Source organism: Rattus norvegicus, chromosome 3 (assembly GCF_021556685.1).
Source record: "Rattus norvegicus strain SHRSP/BbbUtx chromosome 3, alternate assembly SHRSP_T2T, whole genome shotgun sequence".
Lineage (NCBI taxonomy): Eukaryota > Metazoa > Chordata > Mammalia > Rodentia > Muridae > Rattus > Rattus norvegicus.
Window position 1 is genome coordinate 4,955,595 of NC_141536.1, and position 13,082 is coordinate 4,968,676.

At 34.8% G+C, this 13,082-nt stretch overlaps 1 protein-coding gene across 7 annotated transcripts in view; it reads right to left on the reverse strand.

Moving 5' to 3' along the window:
• Positions 1 to 13,082, reverse strand: part of Spopl (speckle type BTB/POZ protein like) — a 73,813-nt gene that overhangs the window by 17,491 nt on the left and 43,240 nt on the right. For 4 of the 7 annotated variants that reach the window (NR_197235.1, NM_001431571.1, NM_001134447.2 and 1 more), the window contains exons 6-7: positions 8,510 to 8,687; positions 8,377 to 8,432 (exon numbers count right to left, since the gene is read on the reverse strand). Coding sequence is in view for 5 of the 7 variants with exons in the window: in NM_001431571.1 (NP_001418500.1) it covers positions 8,377 to 8,432; positions 8,510 to 8,687 (234 nt within the window). In the remaining 2 variants the exon portion in view is untranslated. Of the gene's footprint in view, positions 1 to 8,376; positions 8,433 to 8,509; positions 8,688 to 12,514; positions 12,611 to 13,082 lie in introns of all 7 variants that reach the window. The other 3 variants (XR_015682797.1, NM_001431570.1, XM_087651259.1) reach the window with 1 other exon arrangement.

Consider the following 13,082-nt stretch of genomic DNA (forward strand, 5'->3'; position numbering starts at 1 on the left):
ACTACAGATGGAAGAGAAAGCAAGTCTCAACAAAACAGGAGGAAGATGAAATAACTGCCTGTACCCTATCTTACCACAATGCAATAAAGGAAGAAATAAACAGCAAAGTACAGAAAACATGTAAACTCAGAGAAAATAAACAATATACCTCTGAATAATAAGTCATTGAAGCAATCAAAAAACAAAAAATTCTTGTAATGAACAAGAATAAAAATGTAATATACCAAAACTTAGGAGATAAAATGAAAGAAGGTCTAAGAAGGTAGTTCACAGTTCTTAATACCTATAGGGGCCGTGGGTGGGACAACCTAGCAACCTAAAGTCCCAGCCTAGTGCCCACATGCTGATTCCTGTCTATCCTAGTGAATCCTCTGACTTAGTCCTCAATCCTCAGACCTACTGGGGCTCCACATGTAGTGCCGTGGTGCCCACACAGTCTAGTGATCTCTGTTTGCATCTTTCTAAATACTAGATTTGGCCCTGGTTACACAACTTAGTGTCAGTCTACCCTGCTGATGTTCTCTGACCTTAACCAGCCTGTGGCCTTGCTAGACTCAGTCACTTATGTTCTGTATGTTGAGAGGTTGGATGACTTTGTATTAACTGCCAGTTACTACAACTAGTTTCTCTGACAATTGCTGAAATATACATTCATCTATGGATATAACAATAAGTCATAAGGAATTATTTTTAATATTATGTCAATACAAGTCAGTAGTAATCAGTTCTTACCTGAGGCTTATGACCTGGCTAGTGAGAGTTACTAAAAATAAGAAAAGAAATGAGAAAAATATCCCTACTTAACATTCCTTACTTAAGAAGCCCTATAGATTCTATTAAAGAAAACACTTAGATTTGGTAAACATGTTCACTACAGTTGTAGGATACAAAACCAGCATACTGAAGTCAGAAGGACTGAAGAGATGGATGAGCCAGTAAAGGTTAGGCTAACAACCAAAGATCAGGAGACTTCATATATTCCAACAATGAACTTACTGAGAAATTAGGAAAAGCATCTCATTCAAAATATCTCCCAAAAATATAGTGCTTATAAATAAACCTCAACAACATGAGAAAGACACATAGAACTTGGCTTTAGGATACAGAAAAGAAATTTTAAAAAATTATAAAATGGAAAGTCATTCTATGCTCCTAGAATGAAGGTCATATTATAAAAGGGACAGGATAACCAAAAGTATTCTACAGGTTCAATATAATTGCCATCAAAATTCCAATGTCATCCTTCATAAAATAAAAAATAAATTCTTATGATAACAAAAATGACCACATATAAGCAAATAATATTTATAAGAAAGGGCAATGCTGGGGTTATCACAACACTTGACCTCAAATTATAATACAGAAAAAGTGACAAAAGAATGGCACTTGCACAAAACATACATGTAAATTAATGGAGTAGTAATGGAATAGGATAAAAGGCTCTGAAATAAACCCACATTGACAAAGGCCAGGTGATTTTTGACAGTTATTAAGAACACAGAATGTTGAAAAGGATAGCACATTCAACAAATGGTGCTGGCAAAGTAGATATAGAAGCATATTTCTCAGACTGCATAAACATAAATTCAAACAGACCAAGGAATACCTGACCCTATCTGAAACTTAAATTTTTCTAAACAGCAATGATAATCTATTTGCAGAGCAAATACACAGTTCATGAAATGGGAAAGACAAATCTTTCAAGCTATTCCTTAGACACAGTATGATATCTAGAATAGCAAAAGAACTGTAAAAGTTAAACTACAAAACTTCCAATCAATAAATTGTCTAACAAAATGAAAAGACAGACTTCAAGAGAAAAAAAAATACACTAAGAGTTTATATATAGCATGTCAGACAGAACTGTGATCAAGTAAACAAATAGCAACAAATGCTAGTGAGACTAAGGTAACAGCTGGTGGGGTTGATTATCAAGAATTAGAGTGGAAAGTTCTCAAAAAATTGAAAATATAACTATCAAGACTTAGCTAAAACACTTGTGTGTATGTACATATTCTGTAGCTTACTAGCAACATTCCGGTACATCTATGATGGTGACTGTTATACTGTTTACAACAGCTAAGAAATAGAAACAGCTTAGAACCCATCAATAGAGGAATGGAACACAATTATGTAAAATACATTTTTGTTCACCTGTTAAGAAAAAGGAAATTATGAAAAGTGATAGCCACAGCTGTAAAATATTTTAAGGAAGGTAACCCTGTCTCAAAAGGAAAAAGAGTATATATTTCCTCTCCTATGGAGTTCTACCTTCCCATATTTGTATATAAACACCAAGGTGGTTTTGAGATGATGTACAGACTACAGAACTAGAAAGGAAAACACCAAAGGACAATAAAAGCTAGTGACAAATTGGGGAAAGGTCGTGTGTTATATCAGTGTGAGGAAGGCTACTGAGGACTGAAAGGGTATAAGGGAGAAAGAGTGTACAGGTAAAAAGGGGGAACAGCAACAAAAATGTTGTTTGAAAAAAATGCTATAATAAAACCTAATTCATTATTAGCTAATAAAAATAGAATGAAAGTACAATTCAAAGGATTAACAAAATAATGAGATGGTACTTAGAACGAGAGTGAGATAAATTAACCAAAGTGAGTCCTAAATTAATATTAGCCATAAAGCACAGAATACTCATGATACACTCAAAGATCAAAGAAGTTAAAAAGAACAAAGGTCCAAGTGAGGATGCTTGAATCACAAAACAGTCATAGGAAGCAGAGGGAGGAAGGGAAGTGGGTGGGAGAGAGGGAGAGAGGAATGGAGGGGAGAATCAGATGTGCTAAGAGACAAGAGACCTGGAAGGCCAGGAGAATGAACAGAAATCTGCAGCTGCTGGACGTGGGGGCAGAGGGTGGAAGATCTTCAGGAAGTTCCAGAGACCTGAAGCAGACAATGCTCCCAGCAGCCATGCAGCCACCATATACACCAATGACAAACACGGGGGGAAGAAAAGCAGAGAAATAATCATATTTAAAATAGCCTGAGTAAAAATGTCCTGAAATAAACCTAATCAAGAAAATGCTCTCTATGGGGCTGGGGATTTAGCTCAGTGGTAGAGCGCTTGCCTAGGAAGCGCAAGGCCCTGGGTTCGGTCCCCAGCTCCAAAAAAAAGAACCAAAAAAAAAAAAAAAAGAAAATGCTCTCTGATGAAAACTTTACAACACCAAATAAAAGTCAAAAACTAAAGATAATATAAAATGGAGAGACTTTCAGGCACATGTACTGACTGACAGGATTAATATTAAGAAAAGAGTGGACAGTCTGAAGGCCTGCCAAGATATCTGCTGCACACAGAGCAACACTTAAGGGACCCTCCAAAACAACCTCATAAGCTAGGAACCCTAAAGAGCCCAGCAAACAGACCCATCCGCAACCCCAGCCCCCTCAAACTACACCCTCTTCCTTAGGGATAGATCATTGGCTTATCTGCTCCTCTGAAGATCCCACAGTCCCAAGGACTCCCAGAGGGCTATTACAGCCAGGGCCACAGGCCTCCCAGGAGACCTGCAGCAACCCAGGGGCATAAGCAGCAGGCTCCAGACAGAAACACTCAGACTACCTAACACCAAAGATAACCAGAAGGCAGATGGCCAAGGGGCAAGCACAAGACCATAAGCAACAGAAGCCAGTATACTTTGGCATTGTCACAACCCAGTTCTCCCACCACAGCAAGCCCTGGATACACCAACACACCTGAAAATAAGGAAGCTGACCTAAAATCCTATCTCATGAAGATAATAATCCTTTAAGGAGGATATAAATAACTCAGTGAAAGAAATAAAGAAAACCATAGGGAAACAGGTAGAAGCCCTTAGAGAAGAAACAAATTCCATAAAGAAATACAGGAAAACACAATCAAACAGGTGAAGGAATTAAACAAAGTGGTTCAAGGCCTAAAAATGGAAGTAGACACAATAAAGAAAACACAAATGGAGGCAACTCTAGAATGGAAAACCTAAATAAAAGGAAATAGAGATACCAGTATCAACAACAGATATAAAAAGAGAATCTCAGGTACACAAGACATTGATACAAGTCAAAGACAATTCAAAACATAAAAAACTCCTACCCCAAAAACAAACAATGAAAGGACCAAATCTAAGAATAGGAAGAGAGGAGAGCAAAGATTCCCAGCTCAAAGGACCCAAAAATGTCTTCTACAAAATCATAGAAGCAAACTTGCCCAACCTAAAGAAAGAGGTGGCCATAAATGTACAATAAGTCTATAGAACACCAAATATATTGGACCAGAAAAGAAAATCTCTCGTCACATAATAATCAAAACAGTAAATGCACAGAAGAAAGAATATTAAAAGCTATAAGGGAAAAAGGCCAAGTAAAATATAAAGGCGGACCTATCAGAATTACACCAAAATTTTCAACAGAGACTCTTAAAGCTAGAAGAGCCTCGGCAGATGTCATACAGACCTTATGAGAACACAAATTCTAGTCCATACTACTATACCTGGTAAAACTCTCAATAATCATAGATGGAGAACCCAAAATACTCCAAGACAAAACCAAATTTAAACAATGTCTACCAATCCAGCCCCACAGAGGGATTCTAGAAGGAAAACTCCAATACAAGAAGAGTACCTACACCAAAGAAAAAAGCAAAATAGTAATCATCTCACAATAAAACCAAAAGGAGAGAAATAATTATAGATAAGGCCTCATACTACTACTACAAACACAACAGGAACGAACAATGAATCATCTGTCTTTATATCTCTCAATATCAATGGACTCAATTCCCCAATAAAAAGACATAAGCTAACAGACTGGGTACCCAAACAGGAGACAGCATTTTGCTGCATACAAAAAACGCACTGAAAAAAGAGTCTTCAAGCAAATGGTTCAAAAAACAAGGTGGAGTTGTCATCCTAATATTCAATAAAATCAACTTTCAAGCAAAAGTTATCAAGCGAGATAGGGAAGGACACTTCATATTCATCAAAGGAAAAATCCACCAAGAGAAAGCCTCAGAACATCTATCTATGCCTCAATGGCAAGTCCACCAACATTCATAACAGAAACTTCTCTAAAATACTGAATGCTAGTCAATAACTGTGGAGACTTCAACACCTCAATCTCACCAATGGACAGGTCATTGAAACAGAAACTAAACAGAGACACAGTAAAACTAATAGACATTATGGATCAAATGAATTTAATAAATATATACAGAACATTTCCTAAAACAAAAGAATATACATTCTTCTCAACACCTCCTAGAACCTTCTCCAAAACTGACCATATAATCAGTCACAAAAGAAGCCTCAACGATCCAAGAAAACTGAAATAATCCCATGCACACTATCGGATCACCACGGATGATGGCTAGACTTCAGTAACAACAAAACCAACAGAAAACCCACATATCCACGGAAACTGAACAACTTTCTACTCAATGATAACTTGGTCCAGGCAAGAAAGAAAGAAATTTAGGACTTCCTGAAATTCAATGAAAATGATGACACAGCATATATATACACACACATACACACATACACACATACACACACATACATACATACATACATACATACATACATACATACATACACACACACATATTCCCAAACTTATCGGACACAATAAAAGCAGTGCTAAGAGGAAAATTCATACACTAAATGCTCTCATCAAGAAATTGTAGAGATCCTATCTGGCAATTTAAGAGGATACTTGAAAGCCTTAGAACAAAAAGAAGCAAACACACCCAAGAGAAGTAGACAGCAGGAGGAACTGGTCAAACTCAGGGCCTAAATCAATGAAATACAAAGAAACAGAATGATATAAGGACTCAACAAAACCAAAAGCTGGTTCTTTTAGAAAAATCAACAAGATAGATAAACCCCTAGCCCAACTAACCAAAAGGCCCAGAGGCAGTATTCAAATTAACAAAATCTAAAGTGAAAAGGGAGACATAATAACAAGAAAAGAAAAATCACCAGATTCTACTACGAATGTCTATATTTGACAAAACTGAAAAATCTAGATGAAATGGATGATTTTCTAGAAATAAACCACATACAAAAATTAAATCAAGTACAGGTAAACAATCTGCTAAAGAAATAGAAGTCATTAAAAATTTCTCAACCAAAAACAAAACAAAACGAAAAGAAAAAAAGAAAAAAAAAAGAACAAGACAAAAAAGAAACCAAGAAACAAAAGGAATACTATCTAATTCATTCTATGAAGCAAATTACAATGATATATAAACCACACAAAGACCTAACAAAATAAGAGAACTTCAGACCAATTTCGCTTATGAATATTGATGCAAACATACTCAATACAATTCTCCCAAACCAAATCCAAGAGCACATCTAAATTGTCATTCACCAAGACCAACTAGGCTTCATCCCAGGGATGCATACAAAATCCACTAACATAATCCACTATATAAACAAAGTCAAAGAAAAAAAAAGCCACATGATTTATTTTCTTAGATGCTGAAAAGCCTTTGACAAAATACCTCTTCATGATAAAAGTATTGGAGAAATCAGGAATTCAAGGCCCATAAAAATTATGTTTATTACTAAACATAATAAAAACAATATACAGCAAACCAGCAGGAAATATCAAATGAATACTTGAAGCAACCCCACTAAAATCAGGGACAAAACAAGGCTGCCCACTCTTCCAGTATCTATTCAATAGAGTACATGAAGTTCTAGCTAGACCAATAAGACAACAAAAGGCGATCAAGGGGATACAAATTTGCAAAGAAGTCACGGTATCACCATTTGCTGATGATATGATAGTATAAGCAACACAAAAATTCTACCAGAGAACTTCTACAGCTGATAAGCAAATTCAGCAAAATGGCTAGATGTAAAATTAACTCAAACAAATCAGTAGCCTTCTTTTATATAAATGATGAAAGGGCTGAGAAAGAAATTAGGGAAACAACACCCTTCAGAATAGCCACAAATAACATAAAATATCTTGGGGTAACTCTAACCAAACAAGTGAAAGATCTGTATGACAAGAACTTCAAGTCTCTCAAGAAAGAAATCAACGAAGACCTCAGAAAATGGGAGATTCCCTCATTCTCATGGATTGGTATGATTAGCATAGTAAGAATGCTCATCCTATCATACTGACAGAGAATCAATATTTACAATATACAAAGAACTAAAAAATCAAGAAACAAGCTAATTAAATGGACCATACTTTAATGCAGAATTCTTAAAAGAAATACAAATCAACATTCTTAGCCATTGAGAAGATACTAATTAAAACTCCTCTGAGGATACCATCATATCTCAGTCAAAATAGCTTTTACCAAGAAAAAAAAATATACTGAGGATATGAATAAAGGAACCCTTTATTCACTTCTGGTGGGGATACAGACTGATACAACAACTATGAACATCTGTGTGGTGTATCTACATGATCTGCCAACTGACCCAGCTACACCACTCCTGGGAATATATCCAAAGGAACAATACGTGGCTTCAAAGAAACTTGTATATTGATGTTCATTGTTATTCTATTCACAGTAGTCAGGCAATGTAAGCAACTTGGATGTCCATCAACTGACAAGCAGATAATGCACTTTGGAATTTTATTTAGGTACAATAATTAATGAATTAATTAATTAATCAATTGAAATTTTCAGGTAAACAGGTTGATTTAGAAAATACCATCTATTAAATGAAGTAATCAGGTCTTGATTAGAAAAAGTCCCCCATGGTCTCTCTCAGGACTCCAGCTTTTCATTCTTAGACTACACAAACTTTTAGAATGGGTCCATTAGTAGGAGTGGAACAGCATAAGCCTAAATGGAGAGGAGAGCAGTAGAAAACATGTTCTGTGAAAATAGAGAGTGAACTACTAAGGATGGAAAGGTTTTCTTGCATGGGGAAGAAGTCAGGGAATGCAGGTGAAGATATAAAAGGAAGAAATAACAAAAGCAATGGAAAAGCTCCATAAAGCTGACTATTTGTTATCTTTTAAGTTAATTTATTAAAATATAATTCAAAAGAATTCTGAACAAAAGTCTGTACACAGGTGGGTAATTTATGCCCTAGGAACCAGAGATTACTCAGTAATCCCCCGTGTGACTCCTTCCATCCCTCTCTCACTAGGGATGACTCACAGGCTTTCTGCACACCAGTAAGTGCTCTAGCAATGAGACCATGAAATCAGTTGTCCCTTACGAGGTTCAGTGAGCATCCACATTGACAATATTTACTATTTTATTAAAGGATGCATTTCCCCCCAGTTTCTAAAGTTGTTCTGTTATAATTTGAGAACAAGAACATGCATAGCTATTTTTAATATGTGTATTTTATACACATACATATATACAAACTAAATAATATGAAGCCTTTTAACAACATTTACCTTTGTGCATTCTTCCATTTCATGTTCAAACATTGCATTAAAAACTGGGGATCGAGCTATAACAAGAATAAGCATCATTACTCAATGCACAGATTTATTTTTAAAATGTTATATTATCCAAAGGAAAAGGTACCTGCAAGCACTGACTTATGAGCTTTGAATTCTTTTCCTCTCACAAAAAAGCAGCAATCTGTAAATCTTGTGTTTTCCCAAAGATTCCCTAAGTCTTCTGCTAGCCGACATTCTGGCACCTTCAAAGTGTTTGTATTAGTATGTCCTGATACATTTACTGAATCTTGGACCACACTCACCTAATAAAGAAGACAACAAGGAAAACATTTTAAACAACATTAGCAATCATTAGTTATTATGTGAACATTGTATTTACTAAATGTAAGACACCCTGATTAATTCAATGTACCTAATACCTAGTAATCCCAGCTTCTAGTACCCTCAAAACATATTCAATGATACAAACGAAAAAAAGCCAAGGGGAACTAAGAGATCACCTAAATCCTTTCCACTGGTAACACTGTATATAAATAAATGACTATTTAATCAATTAGAAAGCTCACTAATTATAATCACAGAATTATTTCTTACGAGAAACTCCACAATTATCATCAGATTTGAAGAGTTGACATTTTGTTAACAAATTTTTGTTTTTTTCCCCACTTACATTGCACACCTATTAACATTTCAATTTTACTATACATGTAACTATAATAATTATCAAAGATAAAACTATTACTATATAAAAAAGGGAATCTTAGAGGTAGAGAAAACGGCTCAGGATTCAGTTAAGAGTCCAGCCTGCCATTCTAAAACACATGGGTTCCAGAACCACCAACACAGTAGCTCTTAACCATTTGTAACTCCTTGGGATCCTATGTCCTTTTCTGACCTTTCTTGGAACCAGACAGTCAGTGGTATAGAGACACAGATGCAAAATACCCCCACATATAATAAGGTAAATATAAAAAGAAAATTGGTAACTTAATTACTATTCCTACACATTTCGACAATATCTGCTAAAATTTACTTAAAATAATAAGAAACACACTTAAGAAAAAGAATTCCCACTGTAATTTTTAAAATTCATGACATTTTCTAGAAAGTCAAAGGTGAGCTCAATGCAAATGTTTAGTTCAATTTGCATATACTTTATCAGTGAAACACTAAATAAGAATTGGGATAACTGTGACACTGCTTTTACGTAGATTCCCCCATTAAAAATCGTTGCTTACTGAATCAAATCTTATAACCTTCACACCATCTTTAAGAGAATGCACCCCATTATATTATTTTATAAATACATATTAACAATGAACAACAACAGAAATGAAACACTTCAACTAACAAACCAAATAGTTCAGAGCAAATGAACAATTTTTAAAAATTAAATTGCATGTGCTATATTAGTTATGCTTTTGAGTACTAAATATTGGGAACATTTTTTACAAAGCGGTAGACAAATGAATTGATTTCTCAAGAGTGTAATTTAAGGGTACACACTGGGCTTGAGAGATGTCTCAGGCAGTTCACGGTCTGCTGCGCAAATGTGAGGATCTGTGTTTGATCTCCAGTACCCAAGGGAAAAAATAATAATTTACAGCAGCAAGTGTAATCCTAACACTGGGAAGGCTGAGATAGGGGGATCCCTAGTACTTGCTGGCCAGCCAGCCAAATGAGGAGCACCAGGTTGAGTAAGGGGCCCTGTCTCAAAAAGCAAAACAAAACAAAACACCATGCAGGAAACTTGTATTACAATAAATCATGTAGAAAATGAAAATGCATAACAGATAAACTGGAACAAATTATTAACACACAAATATATGGTCTTGTTTAAAAAAGGTTTAGAGATCTGATATATTAGCATATAGAAATATACTAGTTACTAGACACTTCTAAGAAAAAGCTAGACAAGATTTAGATTGGAAATATATATGGCATAGAGGTTATGTGACCCCTTTATCCTAATTTATAGACAGTTCAAACTGGTATCAAAGGTAAATAAAGCAATATAAATCACACAAATAGTCTGTACCAGAAAAGGCTTCATTACCTCCAGACTCCGAAGGTCTTTATACTGTGTTATTTTTAATATACAAAATTACTTTATAACAATTATGAACAATATGCCTTTAACAGTTGCAAACAAAAGTATTTATTACAATAATCTTATTTTCTAAATATGGGGCCAGAATATTATGTACTTCAAGTCATAAAAAAAGGTTCCATCTTGAAACTCCCATAATTCAAAGTATCTAAAATTTTGGTAACTTTAAAGAGAGAAAAATACTTCACTGATCTTTACTTCATTGCCCTGTTTTACTGTTTATCAAAAGGCAATGATACACACATGGAATATGCTGATGTAAATGAATTATTTACCAATCATTTTTAGCATATAATGTATTTAATTGCTTATATTAATAATTACTCTTAGAATTTTTAAGTAGAGAGAATTGGTTTAATTACCTGTATATACAATACATTATATTATACAATAGTTATAAAAAATTATATTATACAATAGTTATAAAAAATACAGTCACAATTTATATATGAAAAGATTTCTTAAATTCTAGGTGTTGTATCTAATTCAATAGAACATATTTGTTTCTTGGCACTCATGTGTGCATGTGTGTGTATGTGTGCATGTGTGTGTGTGAACTGCAAGTGCACAAGTGTCAAACCATCAATGTGGCGGTCAGAGAAGAACTTTGAGGAGTCAGTTCTTTCCTTCCTTTGTTTCTGAGGTTGAATCTGGCTTCCTATGTTATTTCTAGCTAGACCACAAGTCTCAGTCTGATTCTCTTGTCTCAGCCTCTCATTTACTGTAGGAATGCTGGGACTACAGGCGTGTGCCGTCACAACTGGCTTTCTATGTGTTTTCTGGTCATCAAGAATGAGCGTAGCAAGTGCTTTTACACGCTGAATTATCTCCCTGGGCCCCAAGCTAATATATTTAATATAAAAACTTGGCAGAAGACACACAATCATATATAAAATAAGTATATAAAAGAATAAGAAAACAGAGTAATTATCATTGTGGCAGTGATGCACAGCTACATTCTGTATAAGCAATCACAGTGCTAAGGACTTGTATTCCTTGCACATCTTATCTATATCTTATCTTTCTTCCAAAGACCATACATTTCAATTCAAATAGAAATTAATGACCTAAATAAAGTTGAGAAGTGATCAGTTCTCATTGTTTGATATCTAGAATTTGAAATGATAAAAACATTGAGAACAGGTAATAAACAACTTTACGGAACCTAGAGAGAAAATTCAGGAAGAAGGCTGAGATTCTCTGCTGACTTAACACATAGGACAATTCTCTTTTTAAACCTGCCATTGGTTTACCCTAAGATCATAATATAATGAAGATGAACATTTGAGGGGTATAACTGAATATGAATCTAGCTCACAAATCTAGTTCTTTTCTGATTTGACTGAACAGAACTTGTTCTGAATTTTAAAAATTTGAACCCTAAAAGGGAGCTGTTTCTAAACCCACACAGTATTACAATATTATCACTAGAATCAACTACTTGCTTAACCCAAGGCAGATGCTTTTAAGAGTCCAGTGTTGCATATCTCCTAGAAAAAGGAAATAATAAGAGCTTGGGGGTTTCAAGACCCCATTTTAAAAGTTCTGGTCATAGCTATGAGTTTGGAAAATGAAACCCATCTTCTATACATTACCACAATTAAAAAGACCTTATTAAAAGGATACCTTATCAATAGGAAATTTTATGTGTCCTTAGGAAAGAATGAGTTCAGCTTTATTAAAAGCTTCTCATATATTTTAACTATACATATGTACATACAAATATCTATTAGCTATATCCATATATATTTCTCTGTTTCTCAAGGAATGTCATAGATCTGTAGACTATTGATAATATTTTTAAAAAATTTTAAGGTTTCAAAATATGAGTGACTCTAACCAGTGTTCTATTTCTCCAACTTATTCTCAATTCCTGTTTGTGCATCATTTTGGAGAAAGGAAACAGAGCTGCTTTACACTGTTAGAGATTTTCATCTAAATCTTGCCACTTGAGCCACTATGTAGACTGCAAGACTAAGCTATGTCTTGCACAAAAAGAGTAGCACCCAGCTGCCTTACCTGTCTACAGCACCACTTGCAGTGGAGGGGAGGTGCCAGTTCTTTAGGGAGGGCAGTGCAATGCTTCCACCTCTTCTGCAAGCAGTGTTGGAGATGCTGTAGAATGAAGGGCATCCATGAGAGGAGTAGAAGGAATGATGGAGGGCACAGAGAATGTTAATTAAAGGTCCTTTTGCCCACCTAACTAAAGATAGTGCCCGAGATAATGTCTGGGCTAGTGAAAAGCACATTTCAAAATCTAAAAATAGGATAAAACATGTCATAATACGTCTTATGGGTCACTAAAATGTGTTATTTAGCATACTGATAACACAAGACACATACTTGAATAATCTTAAAATTAATTTCAGCCTTAATTCTGAATTTGTTAATTGTCTAGGTTCCAGTACATATACCCAGGAAAACACCTATTAACAAATACTATTTCAGTTCTATAATACAGATTATTTTCTAAAAAAGGTTAAATCACTAGTCAAAACTATCAGGCCATTTTGTTTGTGTTTTCATAGATTGCTCAAATAATGTTTAAGGACCATGAAATATGACATTAAAGAAATAACTAACATTT